The sequence below is a fragment of the Hyperolius riggenbachi genome, chromosome 1, assembly GCF_040937935.1.
Source record: "Hyperolius riggenbachi isolate aHypRig1 chromosome 1, aHypRig1.pri, whole genome shotgun sequence".
Taxonomy (NCBI): Eukaryota; Metazoa; Chordata; class Amphibia; order Anura; family Hyperoliidae; genus Hyperolius; species Hyperolius riggenbachi.
Genome location: NC_090646.1, coordinates 147,705,946 through 147,720,516, shown reverse-complemented (window position 1 = coordinate 147,720,516; position 14,571 = coordinate 147,705,946). Strand labels below are relative to the sequence as shown.

Genomic DNA, 14,571 nt, shown 5'->3' with positions numbered 1-14,571 from the left:
TAGTCACTGCTGTACAGAGTACATTTAGGCATATTTCCACTACATGCGGATTCTGGATGCAGAAAACTGACTTCAATGAGTGCCTCCGGGCCTGTTTCCTCTAAACACGATTTTTCTGATGCAGATTTCACATAGACATTAATTGGATTCAGTTTTCTGCATCCAAAATCCACGTGTAGTGGAGCTAGACCCTTAATTCATGTCACTATTTGTCCCTCAGAGGAGCTCACATTCTTTATCACAGTCGTCTGAGGGCAATTTTTAGGTGGGATCTATCAACTTACAAATATGTTTTTTAGGATGTGGGAAGAAACTGAAGGGCCCAAATGAATCCCAGGGAAAATATTCAAAGGAGATCATGTCCTGGCAGAGATATGAAGAGATTATACTAGGCACTTGACCAGCATGCCACCAAACCCATATGTGCCCAGTCTCCACAAGTGGACTCAGATCTAACACCTTGTTACTTGTAACTTGTGTTCTATAAATGTTCTGTGTCTTATGATAACCTCAGTAGTTTTACTATTGTAAAGTGAAAAGAGATCTAAAGCATTTGGGGTATATATTTGGGTATTCAGTATTTCCTAATTTTTCTTTCCATACCCCCTCCTCCTAGGAAGCATTACCAAACTTTGGCCCACTGCTATGAGGTAATTCCTGCTGATACAGTCTGCAAGCTTTACTTTGATTTAGAGTTTTATAAACCAGCAAATCCAAATGCTGATGGCACAAAAATGGTTGCACTGCTAATTGAGGTAAGATTTCTTTCCTTTTTTTTTTTTAAGTTAATGGGATGGGAATAGACTTTTGTTTTGAAGGTTTGTTGCCATCTCTGGGCCATGCCATCTCCGGTATGATCATCTCGATCAGTCTCCCGGAAAACTAAAAATACCATACGCGCTTGTACTGATTGCTTTTGGGATGATCCTTTGTTACTAACAATTTCCCTTGGGTTAATGCACATACAGTGATGTGAAAAACTATTTGCCCCCTTCCTGATTTCTTATTCTTTTGCATGTTTGTCACACTTAAATGTTTCTGCTCATCAAAAACCGTTAACTATTAGTCAAAGATAACATAATTGAACACAAAATGCAGTTTTAAATGATGGTTTTTATTATTTCGTGAGAAAAAAAACTCAAAACCTACATGGCCCTGTGTGAAAAAGAAATTGCCCCCTGAACCTAATAACTGGTTGGGCCACCCTTAGCAGCAATAACTGCAATCAAGCGTTTGCGATCATTACTTGCAACGAGTCTTTTACAGCACTCTGGAGGAATTTTGGCCCACTCATCTTTGTAGAATTGTTGTAATTCAGCTTTATTTGAGGGTTTTCTAGCATGAACCGCCTTTTTAAGGTCATGCCACAGCATCTCAATAGGATTCAGGTCAGGACTTTGACTAGGCCACTCCAAATTCTTCATTTTTGTTTTTCTTCAGCCATTCAGGGTTGGATTTGCTGGTGTGTTTTGGCTCATTGTCCTGCTGCAGCACCTAAGATCGCTTCAGCTTGAGTTGATGAACAGATGGCCGGACATTCTCCTTCAGGATTTTTTGGTAGACCGTAGAATTCATGGTTCCATCTATCACAGCAAGCCTTCCAGGTCCTGAAGCAGCAAAACAACCCCAGACCATCACACTACCACCACCATATTTTACTGTTGGTATGATGTTCTTTTGCTGAAATGCTGTGTTACTTCTATGCCAGATGTAATGGGACACGCACCTTCCAAAAAGTTTAAATTTTTACCTAGGCATCAAAATTTCTGCAGACCCGTCTGATCTTTTTGCATTGAACTACAAACCTGTCCTGTCCGAGCTGAAAGGAGACCTGCTGAGGTGGAACTCTCCATCGATTTCCTGGTCTGGACGCATACAATCTATACGTATGAATCTACTGCCAAGGATTCTCTATCTATTTAGATCACTTCCGATACAAATCAAAAAAACCAAAGCCTCCATAAAAGACCTCCAAACTTCAATCTTCAAATATATTGCGAATAATAAAAAGAGTAGGATCAGACAATCAGTCATGTACCTCAATAGAGACAGGGGGGGGGGGGGGGGGCTGGGGGTCCCTGACCTCTTTAGCTACTATAGAGCGGCCCAGATAGCTCAGTTGGCACAAGCTCATGCTACCTCAAATAGACCACTCTGGGCTGAAATGGAAGATGACCTACTGTCACCAATTAGTTTGGCGGCCCTCCAGTGGTCTCCGCACCTCTCTCCGGCAAAGTATAAAAGACAATCACCCCTATCAGCCCACTCACTTTCCATCTGGCAAAGATTGAGATTTAACAAAAAATTACAATCCACCATACCTGTCTTAATGCCAATACTCGGCAACCCTGACTTCCCTCCTGGACTGGACTCACGCCCCTTCTACTGGTGGGCGTCTCATAACTTCCTCTCATTGACAAATTTTCTCATTAATGATAAATTCCCGAATTGGCCCACATTCTGTTCACATATTAAATACCCCCCCACAGAGAACTATAGAGCTGTTCAGATATATCACTACCTGAGAGCCCTCACACAATCGAACCCTATCCCCACAAGGTATACTACTTATGAGCACTGGTGCAGCCGGAGGCCACTGGAGGGCGGACTTATATCTTATTTATATTCTATTATATCCCAACCTCTGGAGCCAAACAAACTCCCGTCGATGATAGCCTGGGAGGAGGACTTGGGGCAAGAACTTGACATGAAACAATGGGCTAAATGCTGCCTGACTCTAACCAAAGGCAGTAACTATTTCTCTCATATTGAGACTAACTATAAAATCTTACATCGCACCTACATAACCCCCCAGAAACTGCATATTATATCCATAGACAAATCTCAGTTATGTTTTAGAGGGTGTGGACAAGTAGGTGGTGGTTCTGCCCGATAGCTAAGAAATACTGGGCCCAGGTGGCCTCGGCTATAAGCACGGCCCTCGAGATACCCCTCCCTCCTGATCCCCTTCAATTATTATTAGGACACAAACCTCAAAGTTGGAAATATCCGCAACACAGACTAGCTCAGCATGTGGCAAAGGCGGCTCGTCTTCATATAGCTCGTCAGTGGCTAAAACCTAACCTCTCACTGGACATGGCGGACGCCATCATCATGGACATACTCATCTCTGAAAGATTATTAGCAAAAATAAATGATACGACGCTATCTTTTACACGCACCTGGCAACCATGGCTCTCGGCCTCCGAGTCTCTGGGACTACGGTCTTGTGCCCTCGCCTTTTAGGGGCTACGCCCGCCTCGGTGACTGTCCTGCATTAACAAATAATAAACTGACCTGCATGTATATTGTATGTTGTTTATCTGTTTATGTGTTATGTTGACAAACTCTATGACACCCTTTGTTAAGGGAATTTCTAAAAGCTGTAAGTTTTCTATTGAAATTTTCAATAAAATACTTTGAAACTAAATTTTGTCTCGTCGGTCCACAAGGTATTTTCCCAAAAGTCTTCGCAATCCTTGAGATGTTTTTTAGCAAAATTGAGACGAGCCTTAATGTTTTTGCTTAAAAGTGGTTTGCGCCTTGGATATCTGCCATGCAGGCCGTTTTTGCCCAGTCTCTTTCTTATGGTGGAGTCGTGAACACTGACCTTAATTGAGGCAAGTGAGGCCTGCAGTTCTTTAGATGTTGTCCTGGGGTCTTTTGTGGCCTCTCGGATGAGTTTTCTCTGCGCTCTTGGGGTAATTTTGGTCGGTCGGCCGGCCACTCCTGGGAAGGTTTATCACTGTTCCATGTTTTTGCCATTTGTGGATAATGGCTTTCACTGTGGTTCGCTGGAGTCCCAAAGCTTTAGAAATGGCTTTATAACCTTTACCAGACCGATAGATCTCAATTACTTTTGTTCTCATTTGTTCCTGAATTTCTTTGGATCTTGGCATGATGTCTTGCTTTTGAGGTGCTTTTGGTCTACTTCTCTGTGTCAGATAGCTCCTATTTAAGTGATTTCTTGATTGAAACAGGCGTGGCAGTAATCAGGCTTGGGGGTGACTACAAAAATTGAACTCAGGTATGATAAACCACAGTTATGTTATTTTTTTAACAAGGGGGGCAATAACTTTTTCACACAGGGCCATGTAGATTTGGATTTTTTTTTCTCACTAAATAATAAAAACCATCATTTAAAACTGCATTTTGTGTTCAATTATGTTATCTTTGACTAATAGTTAACGGTTTTTGATGAGCAGAAACATTTAAGTGTGACAAACATGCAAAAGAATAAGAAATCAGGAAGGGGGCAAATCGTTTTTCACATCACTGTAGCATTCATTTGGCTGTACAAGTGCTTGGTGTGGGGGATGTATCAAATTTTGCAGTGGGGTTTAACAGATTTATCTTTAGTGTGTGCCCATTCCCAGGCTATTCATATTGCTGTATATTTAAGACAGAATTTAATGCGTATTTAAGGAAAGGTCCTTCAAAGTACACCTGTCACAAATGCGGGCTTGTGATAACTAATACACTGCGCTTACTGATAGTAGAAAGTAGTGTACATGCTAAAATGAATTTTAATTACTTTTCACCTTCACCAAACTCATCCATACATTAAAGGAATACTATCGATACCCAAGTGTTCTAAAATGACAGAGTGCAAATAATGTCTAAGTAGCTGTGTAAACATTTTCCTACTTTTCATGTTAAATATCAGAGGCAAAAGCTGTAATTTATTGAGGGTAGGATTTAGCTATATTGGGACAAATCATTTGCAGAAGGGGTGTCTGCTTCAATGCACAGCCAGAGTTGCATATCAGACTACAGAAAGCAAATATCAAACCTATCAAACTCTGAAAGCAAAAACAGTATGAAAAAGCTGTGACAATTAGTTACGGTACATTTCCTCTGCTCTCTTCAGACATGTCAGTCAGAAACACAGGACACCGGATCTGCAGCTGTTGGGAGCTCTCTTCTCTGTCACACACAGAGCTACACATAGAGTTAACTGATCAAGTGTGAGAGGAATTTCCCCTCTCCTCATGGCTCAGTCAGCCGTCAGTTTTGGCGTCAGTAAAGTTTGAATGTATTTTGATAACAGTAAACAAAGAAGTTGCTACTAAAATGTATACACCAGTACTTAGCAGCACTTCCCAAACAATTCCTGTGTCAATTGAAAAAAATATGTGAATCGATAATATTCCTTTAAGCTTCCCTGGTGCATCTTCGTGTGATAGGTTGCCTCACTGACCAGCAAGGAAGCCCTGGACGTCACTTTCACCAGTTAGGCAGCCTAAATTTCTAATACTATTGTAAGATATGGGGTGCATTGGACCTGCAACTTGCTCTAATTGGCAACCATCTTACCTCTGAGCACATGGACTGAAACAACATTACAAGAGTGACTAAGCAGAATTTCAAATGTATATTAGTTAATTAAACTAAAGTCGGCATAAAAGAGAAACTCTGCATATAGCAAAGCTAAAGTAGAAATATTTAAAATTGTACCTTTTTGAAATTACGTCATAGCATTTTAAAGATTTAGCAATTCACTCTCACAGAAGATTGACTACTTATGGAAGCAATTTGATGTAGAACGTTTTTAATTCCACTTAAAGTGTACTGAAAGTGACATGATAGGATAAATATAGGTACATATTACTAGTCCTACTAAGAAAGAGTCTGAAGTTCCTTTATTTTTCTACACAGCAAGTTAATAAGACTAGAGTTATTATATATGCAATTGAGCTTGTCCTACAGAAAGTGGAATTTTTTTTCCCCAGATAAGTTTTTTATTGTTTTATATAAACAACACAATACATGTACATGACAATCATATGCAGTACATATCATAACAACAACAAGATTTATTAGGGCACGGTTAGGCCGCCAACACATTCCTATACCACACCTCCCCCCCACCCTCTCCTCTCTCGTGGTCTCACTCCACACCCCACCAATCATTCAGGAGAAACTAGTTCGTAGCAGCAGCTCACTTGTTCAGGTTGAGTTATAGTCTATTCCTTGCTTTTTAATATATTCCAACCAAGGTATCCAAATATTGTCAAATTTAAGAGGACAATTCCGTTGAATGTAAGTAAGTTTATATAGAGACAGTGATGCATTAACTGTAATAATCCAGTCTGCACCTGTCGGGGGATGTGCCCGAATCCAATGTAAAATTTTTTTCCTAGCAAAGTAGCACAACATATCCCAAAGAAGAACCAATCTTCTGGATGGTGTTATCTCCCCCGCGATTCCCAATAAGTGTGTCTTAGGGTCAAGATCTATATGACGGTCAAATATTTTCTGGAGTACTACATTAGTTTGTTGCCAGAATATATGGATTTCGGGGCACTCCCACACCATATGTATAAAATCAGCAGTATGATATTTGCAACGAGGACATTCCGCAGTTCTACCAGAGTACATCTTAGCCACAGAAAGTGGAATTTAATCTCCGTACACACACTAGGCCGCAGATGTTGGGAACGATCGATAAAGGAGAGGTCAGCTGAGAAGCGTCAAGAAAAAGTGTCCTGACGACAGTAAAAAATGATTATCGTCCATTTAGACCTATCCATCTTGGTTGATAGGTACGGACGATTATTAGTTTTAACCATTCATACCTCCACAACCTCCTCAATTAGTCCTCATACATCCCCAACCACCTCTCGGTGGGAGTTCCCCAAGGCTCTGTCCTTGGCTCCGTACAGTTCTCCCTATACACATTTTCCACTGGCAAGGTTTTGGGTTTGAACTATCGTCTGTATGCAGATGACACCCAGATCTACCTCCACGCTCCTGAACTATCCACCACTACCATGGACAATGTCTCCACCTGCCTATCAGCCATCTCCTACTGGATGTCTGCTAGGTTTCTGAAACTAAACATGGACAAAAACGGAATTTATGATCTTCCCACCCCAGCCATTCCTGGCCCTCCCAGATGTGAATGTCACTGTTAGCCACACTACCATTCGCCCTACCTCTCAGGCCTGCGGTCTTGGTGTCACCCTGGACTCCGCACTCACCTTCACCCCCCACATCCAAAACCTCAGTCCTGCAACTTCCACCTCCGTAACATCTGCAAGATCTGCCCTTCCCTGACCTCTGTCACCACCAAACTCCTCATCCATGCCCTCATAATTTCTTGTCTTGACTACTGCAATGCCCTTCTGTCTGGTCTCCCTATGACCCGAATTGCCCCACTGCAGTCTTTTATGAATCCGTAAGCCAGAATTATCCACTCCTCTCATCGCTCCACTATGGCGGCTCCCGTCTGTGAATCCGTCCACTGGCTTCCTATCCAGTCCAGAATCAGATTAAAGATCCTGTGTCTGGCCTACAAATATGTCCACAAAACCTGCCCTACCTGCATTCCCAATCTTACTCAGAGGTACACACCTAAGCCGCTCACTCTGCTCCAATGAACTTCCCCTGACTGCCCCCCGCAACACTCAGTCCCATGCATGCCTCCAGGACTTCTTAATAGCTGCTCCAACACTATTGAACTCCCTACTTCCCCCATTAGGATTTCCCCCTCCTTCAACATCTCCGAGAAGGCCCTCAACTCACCTTTTCACTCTGTCTTACCCCCTAGTGCTCTAAACCTGCAGCTGAGCTCTGGTCCCCTACCTTATGTGTCCCTACCTCTCCCTTGAGATTGTATGCCTTCAGCAGGGTCCTCCTTCTTGCGTCTCCTACCTGTTCACGCACCTCCATTACCGTTCACCCATCTTATGGATCTGAGTGAACTCGACTTGCCTAATCTCCATGCTCCCAGCCAGTGACTGACTAAGCATTACCTTTTACTCACACTGTGCTGCTTGATCTGGTTTGCATGTATTCCTGTATTGTCTTATTGCTATATGTCGCCCCTAAATATTGTTTCTAACCTTAAATAATGTCCAGCGCAATATGTTGGCACTTTATAAATACAATAAATAAATAAATACTGCATGATGGCAAATGAGTAATCCTTATTTTCATGGTTTCGGTAACTATGTGATCGAAAGACATTGTGATGTCGCTGAATTCAAATGTGCTCTGACATCGTTCGCTTGATGCTAACCGTAGGGTTTTTTTTTTTTTAACCCTCCTGGCGGTCTATTAAAAACCGCCAGGGGGCAGCGCAGCATTCTTTTTTTTTTTTGAAGGCTCGCTACATGATAGCTGCTGTGCAGCGGCATCCCCCCACCCGCTTCAATCAGGAAATCCCGTTCAAAGAACGGGATTTCCTGGAGGGCTTCCCCTGTCGCCATAGCAACGGGCGGGATGACGTCATCGATGTCGTGACGTCATCGGGAGTCCCGATCCACCCCTCAGCGCTGCCTGGAGCTGATAGGCCAGGCTGCGCAAGGGGTCTAGTGGGGGTGGCGCATAGCGGCGAATCGACGAGGAGCGGCGGCGATCGGTGTGCTCACGCAGCTAGAAAAGTGCTAGCTGCGTGCAGCAAAAAATAAATTATGCAAATCGGCCCAGCAGGGCCTGAGAAATCCTCCTGCGCGGCTTACCCCGAACTACGTTCTGGGTTACCGCCAGGAAGGTTAAGTCGACCGTGAACAAGTGTGTGTATGGAGTTGTTTGTTTTGTAGCTTAATGAAACAGATTTTACATCAGACATTTATGGCTGCTGTTAACAATTCTGTCTTAAAAATTCAGATCTTAAATTGAAAAAAATGAGTCTTTGTTACTAATGTTCTATGTACTATTAGTACTACACGTAAGGTTGATTATATTAAAGGGACCCTGAGCAGAACAGCAAAGTATGCGAATATACATACTGTTACATATTAACTGTTAATATACAATATTGTAGCTTGTGCTGTTCTCTTTTAAATAAAAAATTGAGACTCTACACTTATTAGTTTTCCTTCATTTTCGGTTTGAAAACCACGGCCGTCATCTTGGATACGTCGCGACCACGTTATGACTTGGCCAGACCAGGGGGAAATAACTTAAGATTAAATAAGCGGCGGGTAAGTGAAAGGACGATATGGTGTATTTGTGAGTATGCATAAAGGCATACCCACGAGCTCTCCTGAGAGTCCATTTAAGTTCATTTCAGTTCTGGTTTGCTTTAAAACAGCCAATCTATCTATTTCATTATAACTTAGTGTTTAGCTGTTTGACATGGTCAGTCTTATCAATAACTGGTGAACCCCTGCCAGGGGTGCAGCTAAGGTTGTGGTGGCCCCAAGCAGTCCATAACTTGTGGCCCCATCCACGAAAGCGCCGCTTCTAAAAAATGGATAGCCACACCCCAAAACCTCACAGCAAAAAAATGGGCGTGGCCAAAACATGTCAGTGAAGCCAAATATTAGCAGTTTCTATGCTAAATTGCACCCAGGGCGAGGGCGTAAAATGCACCTCCAACGTGGAGACCGGTATAGGTGCCTGCAGTATAGGTAGCCAGCTATAGGCCCTCCCAGTATGGGTTTCCCCCCCTATAAGTAAGATAGGTAGGTGCACCCATATAGGTTAGATAGGTATATGTCCCCCAGTATAGGTTAGATAGGTACAGGTCCTTCTCAAAAAATTAGCATATTGTGATAAAGTTCATTATTTTCTGTAATGTACTGATAAACATTAGACTTTCATATATTTTAGATTCATTACACACAACTGAAGTAGTTTAAGCCTTTTATTGTTTTAATATTGATGATTTTGGCATACAGCTCATAAAAACCCAAAATTCCTATCTAAAAAAAATAGCATATCATGAAAAGGTTCTCTAAACAAGCAATTAATCTAATCATCTGAATCCACTAACTCTAAACACCTGCAAAAGATTCCTGAGGCTTTTAAAAACTCCCAGCCTGGTTCATTACTCAAAACTGCAATCATGGGTAAGACTGCTGACCTGACTGCTGTCCAGAAGGCCATCACTGACACCCTCAAGCAAGAGGGTAAGTCACAGAAAGAAATTTGTGCAGGAAATGGGCTTAAGGTGCCGCATTCCCCAGGTCAAGCCACTTTTGAACCAGAAACAGCGGCAGAAGCGCCTGACCTGGGCTACAGAGAAGCAGCACTGGACTGTTGCTCAGTGTTCCAAAGTACTTTTTCGGATGAAAGCAACTTTTGCATGTCATTCAGAAATCAAGGTGCCAGGGTCTGGAGGAAGACTGGGGAGAGGTAAATGCCAAAATGCCTGAAGTCCAGTGTCAAGCACCCACAGTCAGTGATGGTCTGGGGTGCCATGTCATCTGCTGCCGGTGTTGGTCCACGGTGTTTTATCAAGGGCAGGGTCAATGCAGCTAGCTATCAGGAGATTTTGGATCACTTCATGCTTCCAATGGAGTAGATAGTGGGCTAGACCCCCTACCCCAGCACCTCAAGGGGTATACTTCAGAGATCCACACAGATGGGTCAGCACCACCGTAGGTAGATTATAACTCTTTTATTATAGAGGCAGCAATTACAGACTGCTGTTTCGGGCAGACATGCCCTTTTTCAAATTGCATATAAAGCCGTGACAGATAACATGCATACAATGGGTCTTTAAATAGTTAACCCCCCTGTGCAGCACCAATCAGCGCCCACATGGGCGGGGACAAAGTGCTGACCTGATGGGCAACCTTATCTAAATATTCACCTTGTGCATAAAAGTTGTGCATAAAAGTTGCTGATGATTAAAAAACTCACCCAGTCTCAACAGAACAGATGCCAGCCTCTCCAGTATAGGTTAGATAGGTATATGTCCCCCAGTATAGGTTAGATAGGTAGATGCCCCCCCATAGCCAGGAGGGTGTGCGCAGCGCGGGGAGAGAGAAGTTTCCACTTACCTGTCTTAATCCTGCACGCAGCTTCTATCTTCAGTCTCTCCCGGTGTGCATCGCATCGGTAATGAGCTCCCCCTGTGATGACATGCGGTACGTCATCACAGGGGGGGGGGGGGGGGCGATGTTACCATAGCGACAGATGCCGGGACAGGAAGTAGATAGAAGCTGTCAGGATCGAGGAAGGTAAGTTGAAACTTCTCTCTCCCCGCCTCTCTGCCTGGTGCCCGCACGCCCGCCAGCAGCAGAGCGAGGCCCCCCGCAGTGTGAGGCCCCAAGCGGGGGCTTGACTTGTATGCTGGCGGCGCCCCTGACCCCTGCTAATGCATCCAGCAAAAGTAGGTCTCCAGTAAAGTCATGTTATTACGTTTTGTTATCATTCTAAAATTGACTTTGTTTGCTTTTCAGTTTTTCTGTAGAAAACTTGAAGAATGTTATGACGTTAAATGTTCTGCAGATTGTGTTATAAATCTGGATTCGAGCACTGATGAAAAATGTAGTCATCACTTAATATTTGTACTACCAAATGTGGCCTTCAAGGATAATATCAATGTTGGTAAGTGGTTAATAGTCATTATTGATCCTTTTTGTTTTCATACCAGTATGCAAATTTCAGGACACTTAGGTATGTGTATATTACTATAGTCCTACAGTTTATCTTGATCTGATCCATCCATCACTTTGTCTTATTTTGGTTGTATAAAGTGGCAGTGGTCAACTTGGTAAATATACAGTATAGGAATTCAAGTATGGAAACTATATGGACTATTTATAAACCTGAAAAAGATTTGCATCTTTTTGTTCTGCATTTTTCCTGGTTGCAGGAGATTGCACCAAATTTGAGGACTTGCCGGTGCCCAAATTATTCAGTAAGCACTGCTATAGCCATAATTTAAATTACGCCCTTTGGCAGCACCAAATTACCTTTCTGCAGAAGAAAGTGCTTTGCATTTTTACATATGCTCAAAATCTATGCTTTATTAGGTTTTTAAATGTTCTATAAATAAGTTATACAAAACTGTTGTGATGATGGAAGAGTCTCTCCCATCACCCCTCTCCCCCTAACAGGTGGATGAGATGCATATAATTCCAACTGAATGCAGGATTTATGTAAATTGCTTAGGCAGATGCAACTTGAAAATGGACTAATCAAATTCCACCTTGACAGGATTTGATTGGTCCATTTTGAAGCTGCATAAATGTGCCTAAAAAATTTCCATAATCCAACATGAACTCGGAATTATTTACATTATATCTACCTTTACAACAAAATATTTGCAGATTTCCAATGAAGGGGAACTAGGCTTATAGCTGTATTCTTGTATTTATCAAGAAATGGAGGGACTCTTAAGAGACAAGACAATTTAAGGCCCCAAATGTAGCGGTACTTCTTTTCTACTAAACCTAAAAGCATGTGGATGCCGTCAGCTTCTCAGCAGCGGGAGCACACCCCCCATGTGACTTTTAACCATTGTGACTGGTCTACCAGTAAATCAGACATAGTTAGAGGAGGAGCTTTAGCATAGCACCCAGGCTGCCGGTTATAGTGGCATTTTTTCCAAAGAAGTAAGCCACTGCAGTTTCTATATCCCGCTCACCTCAGAAGGATACACCAGTATGATCTGTGTAACAAAACTTTGTTGAGGATGATAATGTTTTTCAAAGAGCTGGTCCTTTTTCTTACATTAAAGTATTGCAAAGTCATATACAATTAGAACAATTTACATACCTTTTCAGATGTATAAAACCTTATGTAAGGCTTGTAAGGTGATGATCAGAATATCTATGTAAGTTATGTAGAACTGGAACCACCAGAATGTTGTTGTGTAGTTGGCTTAAAGTGAACCAGAGACGAAGCACCCTCATGTATGTTACCATATATATATATATATATATATATATATATATATATATATATATATATATATATATCAGTGGAAACATTAGAGAAAACGTTTACCCTGCTCTGTCTTATCCTTCACTGCTCAGCGTGCTTGTTATCAGCCCTGATAAAATTCCTGACTGAGTATTTCAGTCTGGCTTTGCTCAGGAATCATAATAGCTGAGTCATTATAGCAGAGCCAGAAGGGGGCAGGCTTGGGCTTCAGAGAAGACAGACTCTGCTATAATGATTCCTGAGCAAAGCCAGACTGAATGCTCAGTCTGGGATTTTGTCAGGGCTGATAAGCAGGCTGAGCAGTGAAAAATAAAACAGAGAGCAGGTTAGGTGTTTTCTCTAATATCCCCACTGATATATATTGTAAAATACATGAGGGTGCTTCATCTCTTTTACACTTTAAGGGAACCCAAAAGCATTGCAAAACAGTTACTGGTATATACCATACATTACCTTATGATCTTATAAAGACAATACTATACTTGGCTGTTGTTTCACTAGAGGTATTTTAGGTTTCTGTAAGCCCTGTGCGCAAAATCCTGGTGGTTCTCATAACTGAACATGGGCTGTAATTGTTACCATGACGAAAGATAATGTGTCTGCATGCTTGCCTTAGTTTTGTTTGTGCATATGTGATCAGGGTGAAGCTTGTAAGATTCCAGCTCAGATTTGGCATTTGTTGTCACTGCAGCTTTGTGTGAGCGATTATTGTGTGACACTCTCTACACGTTCACTTTGTGATAAAGATAACTGTACTCTTATTCAGTAAGGACTCAGAGTCTGTAATAACTGTCTGAAACTACTCCTTTCTAGGTAATTTTGTTAAATCTGCATTACATCCCCTATTACTTACAAGTGATGGAAAATCTACCAGTAAAGACCATGAGACTTCGCCTCTGCATGCTGCACATGGGAATAGTGAGAAAAGTCCTCATGATACAACTGCCAAGGGGTGTTGCAGTAGCAGCCTGAATACTAAAATTAAGGACTGTGATCTCTCTTCATTTCTTGTGGGGGATAAAAATGGTGGAAAACAACTGTTTATAGATCTTGGTGAGTAATTACTTTCATTCTTCCTCTATTAACAAAAAAGCAACAGAACTCCCAGTGTGTCCCCCAAACCCTGGGGTATGTTAAGTATATACAAGGGCTAGGCAAAGTACCGTATTCACCTCATACTGCTCTCCACCCTAATATTTCTATACAGTCTCCTGATTGTGACAGAATGGCAAAGTTGTATTTTAATCTGGCTTCTTAAGAAACCAACTGGTTGAAAATGTTAACGTGACTGGTGCCGAACCCGATTGCACATGTTGTTCTGTGATTCTAAACTTGCATTCTGTGTATCTCCCAGGGAATGGGCAGCCAAAATTACAAAATTGTCAGGTTAATCCTCCAGGCGTACCTTGGCACTGGCTTCTTTATATTAAATTAAGAAACAAGTCTGTAGTAGGCAGTACATTTGCCGAATGTAGCTTACACCATTGTTTGATTAAAAATAATTACAGGCACAGTATAATCTTGGTATAGTAAACTTTGATATAGTTAATATTCAAGTATAGTAAACGTCCAGGTCCCGGCCAAGCACCATTATAAGTATATGTGAGTATTGCCTGATATAGTAAACCCTAATATAATGGAATTTCTGTTATAGTAAACCTGTTTTTTTGGCCCCTGCGGTATTCTGTATCCGGCTATAGTGGAAAGTGGGTGAGCGCATACATCGTACGTCAGTCGGAGACCCATGAGCCGTAGGTGGGTTGGCAAACATTTGTAGCCTTCTCGCTATCTGCACACTCCAGGCTTGCAGGAAATGCGTCAAAAGCACCAGGTGGTGAGACCTATGCTACCTGTGTAAGATGCTTCCTGGTCACTGAGACTGTGACTTGCTTGTTCATGGCTGCAATGCTGCAGTCTCATCCAGGTTACACATAAATGTGGACA

At 42.1% G+C, this 14,571-nt stretch overlaps 1 protein-coding gene across 2 annotated transcripts in view; it reads left to right on the top strand.

The window, feature by feature from the left end:
* Positions 1–14,571, top strand: part of PRIMPOL (primase and DNA directed polymerase) — a 91,990-nt gene that overhangs the window by 43,097 nt on the left and 34,322 nt on the right. For both annotated transcript variants that reach the window (XM_068278717.1, XM_068278716.1), the window contains exons 4-6: positions 617–755; positions 11,139–11,286; positions 13,441–13,680. In XM_068278717.1, the coding sequence (XP_068134818.1) occupies positions 617–755; positions 11,139–11,286; positions 13,441–13,680 (527 nt within the window). The remainder of the gene's footprint in view (positions 1–616; positions 756–11,138; positions 11,287–13,440; positions 13,681–14,571) is intronic.